Genomic DNA, 20899 nt, shown 5'->3' with positions numbered 1-20899 from the left:
ATGTGTGACATTGGTTAGAATATAGAGGAGTGGCATTGGTTAGAATATAGATGTGTGACATTGGTTAGAATATAGAGGAGTGACATTGGTTAGAATATAGATGTGTGACATTGGTTAGAATATAGATGTGTGACATTGGTTAGAATATAGAGGAGTGACATTGGTTAGAATATAGATGTGTGACATTGGTTAGAATATAGAGGAGTGACATTGGTTAGAATATAGATGTGTGACATTGGTTAAAATATAGATGTGTGACATTGGTTAGAATATAGATGTGTGACATTGGTTAGAATATAGAGGTCTGCTGCCATTGGTTAGAATATAGAGGTCTGCTGCCATTGGTTAAAATATAGAGGAGTGACATTGGTTAAAATATAGAGGAGTGACATTGGTTAGAATGTAGAGGTTTGCTGCCATTGGTTAAAATATAGAGGAGTGACATTGGTTAGAATATAGATGTGTGACATTGGTTAAAATATAGAGGAGTGACATTGGTTAGAATATAGATGTGTGACATTGGTTAAAATATAGAGGAGTGACATTGGTTAAAATGTAGAGGTTTGCCATTGGTTAAAATATAGAGGAGTGACATTGGTTAGAATATAGATGTGTGACATTGGTTAGAATATAGATGTGTGACATTGGTTAGAATATAGATGTGTGACATTGGTTAAAATATAGAGGAGTGACATTGGTTAGAATATAGATGTGTGACATTGGTTAAAATATAGAGGAGTGACATTGGTTAGAATATAGATGTGTGACATTGGTTAAAATATAGAGGAGTGACATTGGTTAGAATGTAGATGTGTGACATTGGTTAAGATGTAGAGTTGTGACATTGGTTAAGATGTAGAGGTGTGACATTGGTTAAGATGTGACCTACTGCCCTGTGACGCGTTCTCCGTTTACCTTAACACATTCTTTTTCCTATTTGTCAACATGTTACTTACTATCTGTTCAATAAAACCATGTAATGCACATCATTTTCAAAGGGTGCTGGGACAAAACACATCAATCAAATCAAATGCTATTTTATTTGTCACATGCGCCAAATACCATGGGTGTAGACTTAACTGTGAAACGCTTACTTACGATCCAGAGCAAAAAGTGGAATAAAATAAACAAGAATGGAGTACCAGTACCAGATCAATGTGGAGATATACAGGAAGTACCTGTACCAGATCAAAGTGAGGCTATATACAGGGAGTACCAGTACCAGATCAATGTGGAGATATACAGGAAGTACCTGTACCAGATCAATATGGAGATATATACAGGAAGTACCTGTACCAGATCAAAGTGAGTCTATATACAGGGAGTACCAGATCAAAGTGAGGCTATATACAGGGAGTACCAGTACCAGATCAAAGTGAGGCTATATACAGGGAGTACCAGTACCAGATCAACAACCTCTACTATATCCCTGTCGATGTGGATGGGGGCGTTCCCTCTTTCTCTTGTAGCCCACCATCAGCTCCTTGGTCTTACTGACGTTGAGGGAGAGGTTGTTGTCATGGCACCACATTGCCAAGTCTCTGACCTCCTCCTTGTAGGCTGTCCCATCGCCGTCGGTGATCAGGCCTAGCATCGCCGTGTTGTCAGCGAACTTGATAAGGGTGTTGGAATCATGCGTGGCCACACAGTTGTGGGTGAACAGGGAGTACAGGAGGGGAATAAGCACACACCCTTGAGGGGCCCCCGTGTTGAGGGTCAGCGTGGCTGAGGTGTCGTTGCCTACCCTCACCACCTGGGGCCGTCCAATCAGGAAGCCCAGGATCCAGCTACAGAGGAAGGTGTTCAGTCCCAGGGTCCCCAGCTTGGTGATGAGCTTGGAGGGGAATATGGTGTTCAACGCTGAGTTTTAGTCTGTGAACAGCATTCTCACATAGTTATTTCCCCTCTTGTCCAAGTGGGAGAGAGCAGTGTGAAGTGAGTGAACTAGGACCTCGCACCCCCAATTACTTCAACATTGGCTACTTTTATTATTTTACAACATTCCGATCCTTAAGACCTTTTTATTGAAATTGGAATTGAAATATGGTCAACTAATAAAGGTTTGTGTTGAAGCAATTGAGTGTGAGGGTCTTACTATCAGTACTACAGAACAGAAGGGCCACACAAAGCAGTAGCACATGAGTGTGTGGGTTATGTCATTTATTGGCAGAGCTGTGATGCGGTCAAAGATAGCAGGTGTAGCCAAATGTACTGATGAGGGGGGAAATCTCAAACAGATCTCAAACAGATGCAAAGATATTATATAAATATGATATATTAATTAGGACAAATAATTGTATGTAAGCCAGGTGTGTGTGCTAGCCTTTGAGACACTGATGCTGACTTACAAAACCGTTTTTTTACAACAAAAAAAAAAGCACTTTATTGCACAGCAAAGCAGGGTTGGGCTCAATAAACCAGGGTTGGGCTCAATAAACCAGGGTTGGGCTCAATAAACCAGGGTTGGGCTCAGTAAACTGACATTCCAATTCAATAATTGGAAAAAGGGTATCTATTTCAATGAACTGAAAAGGAGAAGGTATTTATTTCAAACATTTTTTTAATACAAATCACTTCCTGAATCGACTGACTTCAGTTCAAACTGACCCCAACCCTGCTGTGCAAGCATCATGTCCAAATAAATATGCAATATTTTTGCATCTCCTAATAAATTATTTATTTTATTCAATTGTTTTGGTACTCCTTGAATATCACTTCATTCCTGTGTGTTATATTTCTGAAGTGTTTCATTTTTGTTATTTAACTCTGCATCTTTGGAAAAGTTGATCAAGTCTGACGTTTTATTGTCACGTGCACAAGTACAGTGAAATGCATTTCTTGCGAGCTCTTTCCCAACAATGCAGTAATCAATATCAGTAGTAAAAAGAGTATACTATAAAATAAAGTAAAGTAGAATAAAAAGAAGAACACAAGAAAGTAAGTATACAGGGTTAGTGCCAGGATCAGCAGCTATATACAATGTCAGTTCCAGGGTCAGTGTCAGGATCAGCAGCTATATACAATGTCAGTTCCAGGGTCAGTGCCAGGATCAGCAGCTATATACAATGTCAGTTCCAGGGTCAGTGCCAGGATCAGCAGCTATATACAATGTCAGTTCCAGGGTCAGTGCCAGGATCAGCAGCTATATACAATGTCAGTTCCAGGGTCAGTGCCAGGATCAGCAGCTATATACAATGTCAGTTCCAGGGTCAGTGCCAATACCATATTTACATGGGTCTCCCGGTTACGGGCGGCTGTGCCACAGCCTGTAATATTATACACAGCCTGTATATTTACTGGAGTGGTAGGGGTAGTACTGTATGTATATTGATAGTCTATAGGGTGACTAGGCATCAGGATATATGATAAATGATTGTATGAGAGTGTGTGTGCATGTGTAGAGTCAGTATGAATAAGTGTATGTGTTATTTGTGTGTGAGCAAATTAACTGTGTGTTTGTGTGTTACAGCCTGAATTAAAATTATGTTTTTTTTCTTCTCACCCCTCCACACATTACCTACCCCTTAATGACAAAGTGAAAACATGTTTTTTTTTTTTTTAAATCAAATTTATTGAAAATGAAACACATAGATATCTCATTTACGTAAGTACTCACACCCCTCAGTTAGAATCACATTCGACAGCGAATACAGCTGTGAGACTTTCTGGGTAAGTTTCTAAGAGCTTTGCACACCTGGATAGTATAATATTTGCACATTATTATTTTTTAAATTCTTCAAGCTCTGACAAATTGGTTGTTGATCATTGCCACCATTTTCAAGTCTTGCCCTAGATTTTCAAGCAGATTTAAGTCAAAACTGTAACTCTGCCTCTCAGGAACATTCACTTTCTTCTTAGTAAGCAACTCAAATCAAATCCAATTTTGAGTGGATAGTTCAGAGTGACATTAGTTCATGTTGCTGTAGAATGGATGTTTCCGCGGTTGTCATTCTTCGCGTTCAATGATACCGAATTCCTAGCTGCAGACTAGTAATTAATATCAAAGACTTGTTCTTATTCTGTCGGTATTGATAGTCTAAGAGTTTAACCACGTGGTATGGTTAAAAGATTCAGCAAAAGTAACCTTTGTCCTCTCGTAATGGAGAAAAACATGGTCTGTTGAGAACTTCTTAAAGTTGGGGTTTTTATTTGGAATTGCAGAAAAGGGCCTGTCCCAGGATGCCCGACCCTAACTGGGCTCATGGGCGGTCCTCTGATTTAGTTAAACTCAAAAGGGAATTGGAGTTTCCTTCATTAAACAGTCCAAAATCACATTACACAATTTTACAAACAGTATCATCTTCACTCATTCATCTTATACAACAATTAGATGTAAACCTCATATCTGAGGCTATTATATAAACAGCGTTATGGTAATGTGGCCGCACCGTCTCCCATGAGCCTCACCAAAATGTAACAAACGGACCAGTTCGTAGCTGGATTCTTCACCGATCTTTTATACCTTCTCCGGAACATAAATGTTGTTCGGTCCTTAAGTTCTGTGAGGTGGAAAAAAATCCTTTGTTCTCTATGAAACTTCACTCTGTCTCTATACTGTGTGGCCATGAGGCAGGGTCTTCCCTAGGAATTACGACCTCACTGACCACAGCAGCCTGGTTGTAGGAGCAGAGAGAGGGGGATGGTGCTCGCTGTACCCAAAGAGGGCAACGTCATGACAGTACATAGAGCACTGTAACGGAAAACTGTAATTTATTAGGTCATTTGAGGCATTATCAACAGTAAAAAAAACTCTGAAACATTTTACTGCACCATACTGTAAATCAAAGTTTCCCAAAGTTGGTTCTGTTTTTCAAATGGTATTGTAATTCTACCCCACAGAATACAGTACCGTACTGTATATTTTGAGTGCCAAAAACCATTTTGTCCACTAGTGGGTGCACAGTATTGTTATTTCTGTCTCATTAACATATTGTGAAGCGTACCTTGTAAGAGGCTATATTTGTGGCACCCATGAGCGAGAATGCTGTACCAACTTTACTCCTATGTGGTTAAAGTGCCCCATCAATGAAACATTTCTAGGGAACACATTGGACTGGCAGAAAGTCTTAAACCTTAAATGGTTCATTTTGCCATGTCCTTTTGGTCTGTTTGTCCTGTCAGTCGCTGCCAGTTTGGAAGTATTTGTTAAGGCCTCTAGAAGTACAAGTGATATAAAACACAACATAATCATTGATACTGTTTGCTGTAATGTGGAAACACTTAGCAGCCAAACTGCTTGCACTAATCCCACAGTAAAATACTGTGAAATACAAACCCATCCCCTCATTTCATGTATTCATTCATGTATTCATTCATTCATTCATTCATTCCGATTACAGTAACATTGACTTTTTTTACAGAATAATAAGGTAAATGTTACAGTATTGTACTGTGTCATTACACAGTACTTGCTTTGATACCATATTCATATTATAGAAGGTGTACTGTAATATGAAATACAGAATGTTACTGACCACCGAGCTGCTTGTAAGCTACTGTCAAATTCATGGTGACCCCCTTACAGTGAGCATTATAAATCTGTCAAATTCATGGTGACCCCCTTACAGTGAGCATTATAAAGCTGTCAAATTCATGGTGACCCCCTTACAGTGAGCATTATAAATCTGTCAAATTCATGGTAACCCCCTTACAGTGAGCATTATAAATCTGTCAAATTCATGGTAACCCCCTTACAGTGAGCATTATAAATCTGTCAAATTCATGGTGACCCCCTTACAGTGAGCATTATAAAGCTGTCAAATTCATGGTAACCCCCTTACAGTGAGCATTATAAAGCTGTCAAATTCATGGTAACCCCCTTACAGTGAGCATTATAAAGCTGTCAAATTCATGGTGACCCCCTTACAGTGAGCATTATAAATCTGTCAAATTCATGGTGACCCCCTTACAGTGAGCATTATAAATCTGTCAAATTCATGGTGACCCCCTTACAGTGAGCATTATAAATCTGTCAAATTCATGGTGACCCCCTTACAGTGAGCATTATAAATCTGTCAAATTCATGGTGACCCCCTTACAGTGAGCATTATAAATCTGTCAAATTCATGGTGACCCCCTTACAGTGAGCATTATAAAGCTGTCAAATTCATGGTGACCCCCTTACAGTGAGCATTATAAATCTGTCAAATTCATGGTGACCCCCTTACAGTGAGCATTATACATCTGTCAAATTCATGGTGACCCCCTTACAGTGAGCATTATAAATCTGTCAAATTCATGGTGACCCCCTTACAGTGAGCATTATAAATCTGTCAAATTCATGGTAACCCCCTTACAGTGAGCATTATAAATCTGTCAAATTCATGGTAACCCCCTTACAGTGAGCATTATAAATCTGTCAAATTCATGGTGACCCCCTTACAGTGAGCATTATAAAGCTGTCAAATTCATGGTAACCCCCTTACAGTGAGCATTATAAAGCTGTCAAATTCATGGTAACCCCCTTACAGTGAGCATTATAAAGCTGTCAAATTCATGGTGACCCCCTTACAGTGAGCATTATAAATCTGTCAAATTCATGGTGACCCCCTTACAGTGAGCATTATAAATCTGTCAAATTCATGGTGACCCCCTTACAGTGAGCATTATAAATCTGTCAAATTCATGGTGACCCCCTTACAGTGAGCATTATAAATCTGTCAAATTCATGGTGACCCCCTTACAGTGAGCATTATAAATCTGTCAAATTCATGGTGACCCCCTTACAGTGAGCATTATAAAGCTGTCAAATTCATGGTGACCCCCTTACAGTGAGCATTATAAATCTGTCAAATTCATGGTGACCCCCTTACAGTGAGCATTATACATCTGTCAAATTCATGGTGACCCCCTTACAGTGAGCATTATAAATCTGTCAAATTCATGGTGACCCCCTTACAGTGAGCATTATAAAGCTGTAAATGCATGTTCAGGTTTTCTCTTTTTCCCCACTGATCTTCTCTCACAGCCTCTGGTGGGCACATCATCAAATCAAATCAAATGTATTGGTCACATACACATGGTTAGCAGATGTTATATCGAGTGTAGCGAAATGCTTGTGCTTTTAGTCTCCGACAGTGCAGCAATATCTAACCAGTAATAGGAAGGAATAAGAATATATAAATATATGGATGAGCAATGTTCAAAGCAAGTTGCTCGCAAAAACATTTCTGCAACAAAATGCCAGAGGCTTATTCATGTGTTTTCATAGGCAACACATAATAACAGTTATATTTCCACTGATCTACGAACACAACAGTTTAAAGACATGGAATCACAGTTGCTTAGTTTATGACCCACAGATGGCAAGTCAATAACACTGATTTGGATGACACAGAACTATGTCCTCATCCAAAATGTGTAATCCCCCCATCCAGATGCACACACAGGCACACACGCACACACAGGCACGCACACACGCACACACAGGCACACACAGACAAAGGCACCGACACAGACAACACAGACGCACGCACGCACACACACGCACGCACGCACGCACGCACGCACGCACGCACGCACGCACACACACACACACACACACACACACACACACACACACACACACACACACACACACACACACAGCAGAGATATAGTCATCTCTCTCATGAAACCTGACAGGATATTTTCCACTACTCTATTGGACGGAGGTGGATCAGCATAGGCAATCAATTGACTCAGCCTCCAGGCTAATGAAAATCCAACTGAAGACCAACAAGCCTGTGTGTGTGTGTTTGTGTGTGAGTGAGTGTGTGTGCGTGCGTGCGTGCATGCGTGTGTGTGGCTGAGTAAGTGAGAGAGAGTTTATGTGTGTGTGTGAGAGAGAGCGAGAGAGAGAGCGAGAGAGAGAAGAAGAGAGAGACAGCGAGTGTATGTTTGCATGCATGTGTGTGTGACAGAGTGTGACATGTCACACTGACGGACAGATTGTCACCAATCAATAATAAAAGCAGCGTCACGTTGCCAACAGTCCACAATGCCCTCCAGTGCTGCTATACTTGACTGTGGCTACATCCCAAATAGGTCAAATGTAGTGCACTATCTAGTGAATAGGCTGCCTAGTGAATAGGCTGCCATTTGGGAAGCACCCTGTGTTAAGAATCCGTGGCAGGAACACAGTCTTTGATGGATGTGCTACTGTACATAATCAAATCCTTATTCCTCACTAGATATTTGACTTCTATTATCAGGAGGCTCCAGATCCTATCCAAGGGAGTCATATGAGGTGATGACATTTGGACCGCTGACAGGCAGTCAGGGTGGTAGTACAGTAAATCATGGAAGATCTAAGTTGATTTTGGTTTAGCAGACTGACACGCACACGTGTACAGAATACCCTGTTCACATTGAGTGAGATGTTTTTTAGAGAGGGAAGTGTTCAGAGACCTTTGTTAGGGGTGACCTGAGGATATATTGTTATCTCCAGGAACAGGGTTGGAGTTAAAATCTACAGGACAGTAACTCTCCAGGAACAGGGTTGGAGTTAAAACCTACAGGACAGTACTCTCCAGGAACAGGGTCGGAGTTAAAACCTACAGGATGGTAACTCTCCAGGAACAGGGTCGGAGTTAAAACCTACAGGATGGTAACTCTCCAGGAACAGGGTTGGAGTTAAAACCTACAGGATGGTAACTCTCCAGGAACAGGGTCGGAGTTAAAACCTACAGGACAGTAACTCTCCAGGAACAGGGTTGGAGTTAAAACATACAGGATGGTAACTCTCCAGGAACAGGGTTGGAGTTAAAACATACAGGATGGTAACTCTCCAGGAACAGGGTTGGAGTTAAAACATACAGGATGGTAACTCTCCAGGAACAGGGTCGGAGTTAAAACCTACAGGACAGTACTCTCCAGGAACAGGGTTGGAGTTAAAACATACAGGATGGTAACTCTCCAGGAACAGGGTTGGAGTTAAAACATACAGGATGGTAACTCTCCAGGAACAGGGTTGGAGTTAAAACCTACAATATGGTAACTCTCCAGGAACAGGGTCGGAGTTAAAACCTACAGGACAGTAACTCTCCAGGAACAGGGTTGGAGTTAAAACATACAGGATGGTAACTCTCCAGGAACAGGGTTGGAGTTAAAACATACAGGATGGTAACTCTCCAGGAACAGGGTTGGAGTTAAAACATACAGGATGGTAACTCTCCAGGAACAGGGTTGGAGTTAAAACATACAGGACAGTAACTCTCCAGGAACAGGGTTGGAGTTAAAATATACAGGACAGTAACTCTACAGGAACAGGGTTGGTGACCCCTGCCCTGGGGCCTAGAGACACTTGTGTAGATCTGAAAGGATCTGATACGTGTAAATACTTCATGTGGTTAGTAACAATTCCTGACAATACGTATGAACATCATGGCGCCTAGCTAAGCGTACCGGCTAGGCGTACTGAACGAGTGTGCTCCCATACTCCTGTAAAACACCTTCACTTGAAAAACAATACTAGCAATAGTATGGTTTGTCCACTTCAAAATAGTCAGAATTATTCAAGAAATCTGTCATAAATTTTGCCAAAGAAATCTTAGTTGCGCAATTTTACATCTAACTAAGATGTTAGCATGAAAACGATTTGTCTCACGTTGAAGAATCCCTACTATTGACCAATCACCGTCGAAGGGGTGTAGACTTCGGCTACCAACTTCGACTTGCTTCGAGAAAAAATGTAGTGCACACGAACAGCCCGAAGACCAAAACAGACAAAGACGTCACAAAATGTTGTCATAATATACGCACTAACTGTTCCGAACTGTTTCAGGTGTAATGCATGCGGACGCCTTTAAGAGAGGGGGGAGTAGGGGTCGATTTGGGATAGGGCAGTGGTGGATATTATTGTCCTCTTTAATATTCCATCTTATTCCCCATCTTAATTCAAACCCAGCTGACCTCTAACCTCTTAGAGCTGATTGAGGACTGTTTTTATTGGCTAAGAGCCACATTATGAGATTGGTTCTCTCATTGAGATTGGTTCTCTCATATTCATTGCGAAAGATGCACAATGCCAGAAAGAAAGAAGCCTATTTCCCAGAAAGAGGTAGAAAAAGCATCTCAAGTATTGCATTTCAATTTAAGAATAACTTTCTGTGAAAGCTTCTATTGAAATGTGAAGATAATATATTAAAGCCTTTCAAAAATGATTTTCTAAACAAGAAGATTGCCTTGAACATTCTTGAGAAAAAGTAAGCTCTGAACCTATTCAATGTGTCTCCGTTGCAAAGTGGTGAATGTTTAAAAAAAATGGTTTCCTCGAATCAAAGCAATGTTTTCTCTTTCCTTCCTGTTTTTCTGTGAAGGACTGAGTCAGAAGCAGTATCACTGTTATGCAAGCCTGGGGCCACTCACAAATCAAAGACAACCAGACATGTGAAACATACTGCTACCATAAAAGCCACCCTTTTCTGAAACGACTGTAATAGACAAATGTAGACCGTATTATAGACTGCATGGGGTGTTAGAGGATAGTTGTGTTACTAAGGGAAGTACCCGGGCAGTGACAGAATGAATAGAAAGCAGCCAATATGAAATTGAATTACCGTCACATATCATTGGCTAACTGACTTCCTACACTCGTAGAAAAAAAGTGCTACCTGGAACCTAAAAGGGTTCTTCGGCTGTCCCCATAGGAGAACCCTTTGAAGAACCATTTTTGGTTCCGGGTAGAACACTTTTGGGTTCCAGGTAGAACCCTTTCCACAGAGGGTTCTACATGAATCCCAAAAGGGTTCTACCAGAAACCAAAAAGGGTTCTCATATGGGAACAGCCAAAGCACCATTTTGGAACCTTTTTTTCTAAGAGTGTAGGACAGACCATAAAAGCACATCACACTGGGCACAGAGGTCAATTCAACGTCTATTCCACATTGGTTCAACGTAATTCCATTGAAATGATGCGGAAAAAACGTTGATTCAACCAGTGTGTGACCAGCGAGAAAGCACTAATAATTTATTTACATTCCAGTGAAGAGGGACTCCGGGATGCTGGCTTTCTAGGCAGAGTTGCAAAGAAAAAGCCATATCTCAGACTGGCCAATAAAAATAAAAGATTAAAATGGGCAAAAGAACACAGAGGAACTCTGCCTAGAAGGCCAGCATCCCGTAGTCACCTCTTCACTGTTGACGTTGAGACTGGACAGAGGAACTCTGCCTAGAAGGCCAGCATCCTGGAGTCACCTCTTCACTGTTGACGTTGAGACTGGACAGAGGAACTCTGCCTAGAAGGCCAGCATCCCGGAGTCGCCTCTTCACTGTTGACGTTGAGACTGGACAGAGGAACTCTGCCTAGAAGGCCAGCATCCTGGAGTCACCTCTTCACTGTTGACATTGAGACTGGACAGAGGAACTCTGCCTAGAAGGCCAGCATCCCGGAGTCACCTCTTCACTGTTGACGTTGAGACTGGACAGAGGAACTCTGCCTAGAAGGCCAGCATCCCGGAGTCACCTCTTCACTGTTGACGTTGAGACTGGACAGAGGAACTCTGCCTAGAAGGCCAGCATCCTGGAGTCACCTCTTCACTGTTGACGTTGAGACTGGACAGAGGAACTCTGCCTAGAAGGCCAGCATCCTGGAGTCACCTCTTCACTGTTGACGTTGAGACTGGACAGAGGAACTCTGCCTAGAAGGCCAGCATCCCGGAGTCCCTCTTCACTGTTGACGTTGAGACTGGACAGAGGAACTCTGCCTAGAAGGCCAGCATCCCGGAGTCACCTCTTCACTGTTGACGTTGAGACTGGACAGAGGAACTCTGCCTAGAAGGCCAGCATCCCGGAGTCCCTCTTCACTGTTGACGTTGAGACTGGACAGAGGAACTCTGCCTAGAAGGCCAGCATCCCGGAGTCACCTCTTCACTGTTGACGTTGAAATTGGACAGAGGAACTCTGCCTAGAAGGCCAGCATCCCGGAGTCACCTCTTCACTGTTGACGTTGAGACTGGACAGAGGAACTCTGCCTAGAAGGCCAGCATCCTGGAGTCACCTCTTCACTGTTGACGTTGAGACTGGACAGAGGAACTCTGCCTAGAAGGCCAGCATCCTGGAGTCACCTCTTCACTGTTGACGTTGAGACTGGACAGAGGAACTCTGCCTAGAAGGCCAGCATCCCGGAGTCCCTCTTCACTGTTGACGTTGAGACTGGACAGAGGAACTCTGCCTAGAAGGCCAGCATCCCGGAGTCACCTCTTCACTGTTGACGTTGAGACTGGACAGAGGAACTCTGCCTAGAAGGCCAGCATCCCGGAGTCACCTCTTCACTGTTGACGTTGAGACTGGACAGAGGAACTCTGCCTAGAAGGCCAGCATCCCGGAGTCACCTCTTCACTGTTGACGTTGAGACTGGACAGAGGAACTCTGCCTAGAAGGCCAGCATCCCGGAGTCACCTCTTCACTGTTGACGTTGAGACTGGACAGAGGAACTCTGCCTAGAAGGCCAGCATCCCGGAGTCACCTCTTCACTGTTGACGTTGAGACTGGACAGAGGAACTCTGCCTAGAAGGCCAGCATCCCGGAGTCACCTCTTCACTGTTGACGTTGAGACTGGACAGAGGAACTCTGCCTAGAAGGCCAGCATCCCGGAGTCGCCTCTTCACTGTTGACGTTGAGACTGGACAGAGGAACTCTGCCTAGAAGGCCAGCATCCCGGAGTCGCCTCTTCACTGTTGACGTTGAGATTGGACAGAGGAACTCTGCCTAGAAGGCCGGCATCCCGGAGTCGCCTCTTCACTGTTGACGTTGAGACTGGACAGAGGAACTCTGCCTAGAAGGCCGGCATCCTGGAGTCGCCTCTTCACTGTTGACGTTGAGACTGGACAGAGGAACTCTGCCTAGAAGGCCAGCATCCCGGAGTCACCTCTTCACTGTTGACGTTGAGACTGGACAGAGGAACTCTGCCTAGAAGGCCAGCATCCCGGAGTCCCTCTTCACTGTTGACGTTGAGACTGGACAGAGGAACTCTGCCTAGAAGGCCAGCATCCCGGAGTCACCTCTTCACTGTTGACGTTGAGACTGGACAGAGGAACTCTGCCTAGAAGGCCAGCATCCCGGAGTCCCTCTTCACTGTTGACGTTGAGACTGGACAGAGGAACTCTGCCTAGAAGGCCAGCATCCCGGAGTCACCTCTTCACTGTTGACGTTGAGACTGGACAGAGGAACTCTGCCTAGAAGGCCAGCATCCCGGAGTCGCCTCTTCACTGTTGACGTTGAGACTGGACAGAGGAACTCTGCCTAGAAGGCCAGCATCCCGGAGTCACCTCTTCACTGTTGACGTTGAGACTGGACAGAGGAACTCTGCCTAGAAGGCCAGCATCCCGGAGTCACCTCTTCACTGTTGACGTTGAGACTGGACAGAGGAACTCTGCCTAGAAGGCCAGCATCCTGGAGTCACCTCTTCACTGTTGACGTTGAGACTGGACAGAGGAACTCTGCCTAGAAGGCCAGCATCCCGGAGTCCCTCTTCACTGTTGACGTTGAGACTGGACAGAGGAACTCTGCCTAGAAGGCCAGCATCCCGGAGTCACCTCTTCACTGTTGACGTTGAGACTGGACAGAGGAACTCTGCCTAGAAGGCCAGCATCCCGGAGTCACCTCTTCACTGTTGACGTTGAGACTGGACAGAGGAACTCTGCCTAGAAGGCCAGCATCCCGGAGTCACCTCTTCACTGTTGACGTTGAGACTGGACAGAGGAACTCTGCCTAGAAGGCCAGCATCCCGGAGTCACCTCTTCACTGTTGACGTTGAGACTGGACAGAGGAACTCTGCCTAGAAGGCCAGCATCCCGGAGTCCCTCTTCACTGTTGACGTTGAGACTGGACAGAGGAACTCTGCCTAGAAGGCCAGCATCCCGGAGTCACCACTTCACTGTTGACGTTGAGACTGGACAGAGGAACTCTGCCTAGAAGGCCAGCATCCCGGAGTCACCTCTTCACTGTTGACGTTGAGACTGGACAGAGGAACTCTGCCTAGAAGGCCAGCATCCCGGAGTCACCTCTTCACTGTTGACGTTGAGACTGGACAGAGGAACTCTGCCTAGAAGGCCAGCATCCCGGAGTCACCTCTTCACTGTTGACGTTGAGACTGGACAGAGGAACTCTGCCTAGAAGGCCAGCATCCCGGAGTCACCTCTTCACTGTTGACGTTGAGACTGGACAGAGGAACTCTGCCTAGAAGGCCAGCATCCCGGAGTCCCTCTTCACTGTTGACGTTGAGACTGGACAGAGGAACTCTGCCTAGAAGGCCAGCATCCCGGAGTCACCTCTTCACTGTTGACGTTGAGACTGGACAGAGGAACTCTGCCTAGAAGGCCAGCATCCCGGAGTCACCTCTTCACTGTTGACGTTGAGCCTGGACAGAGGAACTCTGCCTAGAAGGCCAGCATCCCGGAGTCACCTCTTCACTGTTGACGTTGAGACTGGACAGAGGAACTCTGCCTAGAAGGCCAGCATCCCGGAGTCACCTCTTCACTGTTGACGTTGAGACTGGACAGAGGAACTCTGCCTAGAAGGCCAGCATCCCGGAGTCACCTCTTCACTGTTGACGTTGAGACTGGACAGAGGAACTCTGCCTAGAAGGCCAGCATCCCGGAGTCACCTCTTCACTGTTGACGTTGAGACTGGACAGAGGAACTCTGCCTAGAAGGCCAGCATCCCGGAGTCGCCTCTTCACTGTTGACGTTGAGACTGGACAGAGGAACTCTGCCTAGAAGGCCAGCATCCCGGAGTCGCCTCTTCACTGTTGACGTTGAGACTGGACAGAGGAACTCTGCCTAGAAGACCAGCATCCCGGAGTCCCTCTTCACTGTTGACGTTGAGACTGGACAGAGGAACTCTGCCTAGAAGGCCAGCATCCCGGAGTCGCCTCTTCACTGTTGACGTTGAGACTGGACAGAGGAACTCTGCCTAGAAGGCCAGCATCCCGGAGTCGCCTCTTCACTGTTGACGTTGAGACTGGTGTTTTGCGGGTACTCTTTAATGAAGCTGCCAGTTGAGGACTTGTGAGGCGTTTGTTTCTCAAACTAGACACTCTAATGTACTTGTCCTCTTGCTCAGTTGTGCACCGGAGCCTCCCACTCCTCTTTCTATTTTGGTTAGGGCCAGTTTGAGCTGTTCTGTGAAGGGAGTAGTACACAGTGTTGTACGAGATCTTCAGTTTCTTGACAATTTCTTGCATGGAATAGCCTTAATTTCTCAGAACAAGAATAGACTGACGAGTTTCAGAAGAAAGTTATTTGTTTCTGGACATTTTGAGCCCGTAATCGAACCCACAAATGCTGATGCTCCAGATACTCAACTAGTCTAAAGAAGGCCAGTTTTATTGCTGTGCTAACATAATTGCAAAAGGGTTTTCTAATGATCAATTAGCCTTTTAAAATGATAAACTTGGATTAGCTAACACAACGTGTCATTGGAACACAGGAGTGATGGTTGCTGATAATGGACCTCTGTATGCCTATGTAGATATTCCATTTAAAAAATCAGCTGTTTCCAGCTACAAACGTCATTAACAACATTAACAATGTCTACACTGTATTACTGATCAATTTGAGGTTATTTTAATGGACAAAAAAATGGACAAAAAGGACACTTCTAAGTGACCCCAAACTTCTGAATTGTAGTGTACATTTAGTTCCATTAAACTGGTTAAAATAACACGTCTGCATATTTTTGCTCTGCAAATACACAGGATCACCATTTTGTGTAGCTAATTGTAGTTCTTGCTTTACACATTTGCTGTTCTCACCCACACGCAACCAACCAGGGATCTGTATGGGTTTTGTGTGGCAGGAATAAGTTGAGAGGTTCTGGCCCATGGACAAACACACACAGGCACACACACACACACAGGCACACACACACACACACACACACACACACACACACACACACACACACACACACACACACACACACACACACACACACAAGCCATCCTCCCCTCTGATCCCTGTGCATCTCAGGAGCAACGTCTAGGAATGATGAGAAACTATTCTCTGTTCAAATGGAACACTAGTGCCACAGCTGCAGTACCAGAACATAGTGACACACATAGTCCAGCAGCTCCCCTGTGCACCCGTAAAAAGTGTCCCCCAGTTTGTGCCAGGCACAACAGCACCATGGTGATGATAGCTAACACGACTCAGCTCGGTCCATTGTCAAACTTGGCAGAGTAGGAGTCAATCCTATGATAAGGGAATGGAAAGAAGCACACAGCGTTTGATATTTCCCCTCTTTTGAGCGTTTTTGGCAGTGTAAAAACCAGTGGTCTTTGAAATGAACCATTAAAGGGGCAATCAGCAGTAGAAACTAACAATTTTTCTGAATTAAAAATCATAAACAGTGCTATGGATGCAAGGACTGACCATCCATGATATCCACATTATAGTTTTAACCATGTTTTAAGGCTATATAGTGTTTGTTTACATTTACATTGTTGACAAACATTGGAGTAAAACAAGCTTATATTTTGGGTTCTGAAGGGGTACAACAGTTGATCTAAGCTCATGAGGCATATGTTATATTTTTCAAGAATCAATGGGTACATATCAGTCCAAAAATGGATGTAGCAACTGCTGATTGCCCCTTTATATGCAAAGTGGCTCCCTATGTGTCCACGACTAACTTCTGAGTGGGTTTTTGGCCGGACGGTGAGCCAGTTTTCACTTCTTATTCTCTGGCTGTTTTGGAATGGAATGACATCTTCACATCGTTACATAAACAAACAACCGCCATTTTGTTTCTCTCAAGTCAAGTGGATGGCAGCCAGGCAGTCACTGACCCTAGATGGATCCAGTTTTATCTCCTATAGGGAATAGGGCTCAAAAGTAGTGCACTATATAGAGAATAAGGATTAAATGAAATGTACTTTGTAGGGATGAAACGTAATGCACTATATAGGGAATAGGGCTCAAAAGTAGTGCACTCACACAAACAAACACAAACACACACACACACACACACACACACACACACACACACACACACACACTTAAACACCTGCACACACACCTCACATACCCCTGGATCCACTCTGATGATTTCCACCCCAAAGAAAATATAAAGAGTGTTTTGCAACTAGCTGAAGGTTAGGGTGTAGACATGTTCATCTGGCGTTAAACGACTCTGTTTTTATTATCTTATAATATATAATAATAATAGTCAGTGCCTCTATGTGCTTCATAAACACCTCAACGCTATGCATCTTCAACAGCCTGCTATGAGCTCATCATGCGTAGACATTCTCCAATTACTGACAATATCCTCCTGATGAAAATAAACTGATTTAATTACAAAGCATTACAATCATCAGATCCCTGTTTTCACATACAGTTTATAACAGCTAGAATATAACACTAGTCGTATGTGAGGGAGGAGGACGTGTGTGTGTATGTGTGTATGTGTGTGTGTGTATGTTTGTATGTGCGTGTGTATGTGTGTGTGTGTGTTTCTCAATGTGTGTCTGAATGTGTGTGTGTGTGTGTGTGTGTGTGTGTGTGTGTGTGTGTGTGTGTGTGTGTGTGTGTGTGTGTGTGTGTGTGTGTGCTTGTGTGTCTGAATGTGTGTCTGAATGTGTGTGTGTGTGTGTGTGTGTGTCCAGTAGAACAAGGAATTGTTTGAGCTCTATTCATTAAGAGTTCTATCTGAAACATTCTGAATGCTTCACCAAATATACCACAGCCCTCCTGAATGGGTATTTGAACGTTTTTTAAAATGTTTTCCGAACGTTACAGGTTGTCTTGGCACAAAGGGAACCACATAACCAGTAGGGCGCTGCTTCCTTACCTGGTACGTCGTTCAGACATCCTAGTACAGGCGTGCTGGGTAGGAACACTCCTCCACTTCTTAGCCTCCACCACCATACCCTCCGCATCCACCAGCCCAAAGCCATACAGGTGACTCACTGAGAGAGAGGGAGGGGTGGAGCGAGATAGAGAGAGAGGGAGAGAAAGAGGAGAAGGAGTTAGACCTGTGTCTAAATGGATGAGTGAAGCTTCTAAAGAGAAAGCTGCCCTAAATGATTACATTCCATCTTTCTGTTTTCCTTCCTTTAATTGCGGGGGAGGGCAGGGAGGAAGCATATCCTGAACTGGTGTAACTACTACAAAGCTGATGATGGATTTATACCAAACAGTTCAAATGTTACACCTTCCTCTCCAGGTGAAGTGATAAGAGAGGTTACCAGCCCTAATCAAACACACACACTCACACGTACATACACACACCCACTCAGCTCTACAGTGTGCCTTGTGAGTCAAAGGCCAGCAATTAAGTAGAAATCATAAACCAACACGAGTGCTGGAACAGAACAAATATGTACAATGGCTGAGGGATCTCTGAATACTGAGGGATCTCTGAATACTGGGGGATCTCTGAATACTGGGGGATCTCTGAATGCTGGGGGATCTCTGAATACTGGGGGATCTCTGAATGCTGGGGGATCTCTGAATACTGGGGATCTCTGAATACTGGGGGATCTCTGAATACTGGGGGATCTCTGAATGCTGGGGGATCTCTGAATACTGGGGGATCTCTGAATTCTGGGGGGATCTCTGAATGCTGGGGGATCTCTGAATACTGGGGGATCTCTGAATGCTGGGGGATCTCTGAATACTGGGGGATCTCTGAATGCTGGGGGATCTCTGAATACTGGGGGATCTCTGAATACTGGGGGATCTCTGAATTCTGGGGGGATCTCTGAATGCTGGCGGGTCTCTGAATGCTGGGGGATCTCTGAATGCTGGTGGGTCTCTGAATGCTGGGGATCTCTGAATGCTGGGGGATCTCTGCTGGGGATCTCTGAAGGACCAAGTTAACGAACACTGCCATACAGTATAAGACAGCGGAGGCTGGTGGAGGAAAAATGCCTGTCCTCCCCATCCCTCCCTCCACCAGCCTCCACTGGTACAGGAGGAGTCCATTGTACTGTAGCTACCTCTGTGTCCGGCTGCGTTGGTCTTCCAGTCGTTGGCCTTCAGGTGGACAGGCCTGGACGTCTTGACCAGCAGGTGCTGAATATCTCTCCAGCTGACCAATGGGCTGGAACAACATAAATAAATGTGTTGCAGCGTGCCCTGATGAACACGACCCAATACATCCAGTTTTCATGACTTAGCTTGTGGTTTGTGCCCAGGTCTTAAGAAAATCACAAAGAAGGCAGTAAGAAATGACAGCTGTTTACCCATATTGTTTTCCTTATACAGTATGGCCAAAAGTAGAAAACTATAGAAATAAGTCAAATGTATTTGCACAAGTCACTCACAAATAGTTTGACGTTTTACTTCATTTAAATCATTTAGAAGATCAATTCGCTCTTTAAAATCTGATGTAGAGCGATCAAATGAAATGTACCCCATTCTGCAGTCGTATCATTGTGTATCATTGTCTAATTGTGTATTAGCACGTAATTAGAGCAGTAAAAATGCATGTTTTGTCAAACCCGTGATCTCCCACGGCTGTCAGCCTGGCAGCATTCAGGCTCCAACCACCCAGTTTATAATTGAGTATTACGCACATAGTCTATATCCAGGGCTCCTCCCACTGTCTAGGAGACAACTATGAGCTACATGACCCAGTAACAGCAACACCATTAACACATCTAGTTAGTATTCCATCTATTATTATCTTCAATTATTCTCTGTTATCTACAGACGTGGGAATAGTCTAATAGTCCCTGATCCACAGGTGCAGAGCTACTGAAGGTGTGAACACAAATCACCCCTGCTACTACCTGAGTTCCTCAGCTCAAATGTATGTGTGTGATGCGTGCGTTTGGCGTGCGTGCCAAAACATCCCATGAACCGTTCTCCTAAAAGAATGTGGACCCTGAAAAGGGATGTCCTTCCACAGTAATGAACCAGTTATGAGAAAAACGCCACGATGTTGAGACTCCAGAGTCTGTGCAACGTCAAGATAAGACCTCCTTGACAGGACAGATGTCACTGAAAGGTCTAATCAGACAGACGGACGGACGGACAGACGGACAGACGGTAGACAGAAACAAGAAAAGAGGGATGGAGGGATAGGGTAGAGAGAGAGATGGATGGATAGGGTAGAGAGAAAGAGGGATGGAGGGATAGGGCAGAGAGAGAAAGAGGGATGGAGGGATAGGGTAGAGAGAGAGATGGAGGGATAGGGTAGAGAGAGAGAGGGATGGAGGGATAGGGTAGAGAGAAAGAGGGATGGAGGGATAGGGTAGAGAGAAAGAGGGATGGAGGGATAGGGTAGAGAGAGAGATGGAGGGATAGGGTAGAGAGAGAGAGGGATGGAGGGATAGTATAGAGAGAGAGAGGGATGGAGGGATAGGGTAGAGAGAGAGAGGGATGGAGGGATAGTGTAGAGAGAGGGATGGAGGGATAGGGTAGAGAGAGAGGGGGGTACTGACTTGGCCTCCAGAGTGAGAGCGATGACCCCAGCCACCATGGGAGCCGACACAGAGGTACCAGTGTGGCCATCAGTACATCGCTGCCGCAGGTCTGTGGTCACCTGACAGAAGGGAAAACGACAGAGATTACATCTTATTCACTCATCATCTTTCTTTACATTCCTTTCTGTTTGAGTTAGAATGGCTGCCGCAAAGACTGACACTCAGAAATGTGTTCCTTAAACCACACAATGCACTGTACAATCAGTTGCCTGTCGAGACACACAAACTATATCAATACAACATGCATTCTATTTACAGTAATATTTACAGTTATTTACAGTAGTGATGACATAATAATGACTAAGTACAGGAACTTGTTTTTTGGCATCTTGGGTTATGTCCTAATACTCTTATGCAGCTTCCTTTTCTTGTTCCCTTTGCCACTACACTCTCACTCACATATGACATTCTCACAAATCAATAGTAATGACGGCAAGGAGACAGCAATGAGTGGAGGCTATTTGGGACTCTTGGCAAGGAAAGACC

General features: G+C 44.5%; 1 protein-coding gene across 1 annotated transcript in view; it reads right to left on the bottom strand.

The window, feature by feature from the left end:
* LOC139411650 (proprotein convertase subtilisin/kexin type 6-like) overlaps positions 1-20899 on the bottom strand; it is an 89266-nt gene that overhangs the window by 36642 nt on the left and 31725 nt on the right. The window contains exons 9-11 of the mRNA XM_071158259.1: positions 20372-20472; positions 18923-19026; positions 17773-17890 (exon numbers count right to left, since the gene is read on the bottom strand). Coding sequence (XP_071014360.1) covers positions 17773-17890; positions 18923-19026; positions 20372-20472 — 323 coding nt within the window. The remainder of the gene's footprint in view (positions 1-17772; positions 17891-18922; positions 19027-20371; positions 20473-20899) is intronic.

Source organism: Oncorhynchus clarkii, chromosome 6, assembly GCF_045791955.1.
Source record: "Oncorhynchus clarkii lewisi isolate Uvic-CL-2024 chromosome 6, UVic_Ocla_1.0, whole genome shotgun sequence".
Classification (NCBI taxonomy): domain Eukaryota; kingdom Metazoa; phylum Chordata; class Actinopteri; order Salmoniformes; family Salmonidae; genus Oncorhynchus; species Oncorhynchus clarkii.
Note: the sequence above shows the minus strand (reverse complement) of the source record. Positions and strands in the feature narration are given on the sequence as shown.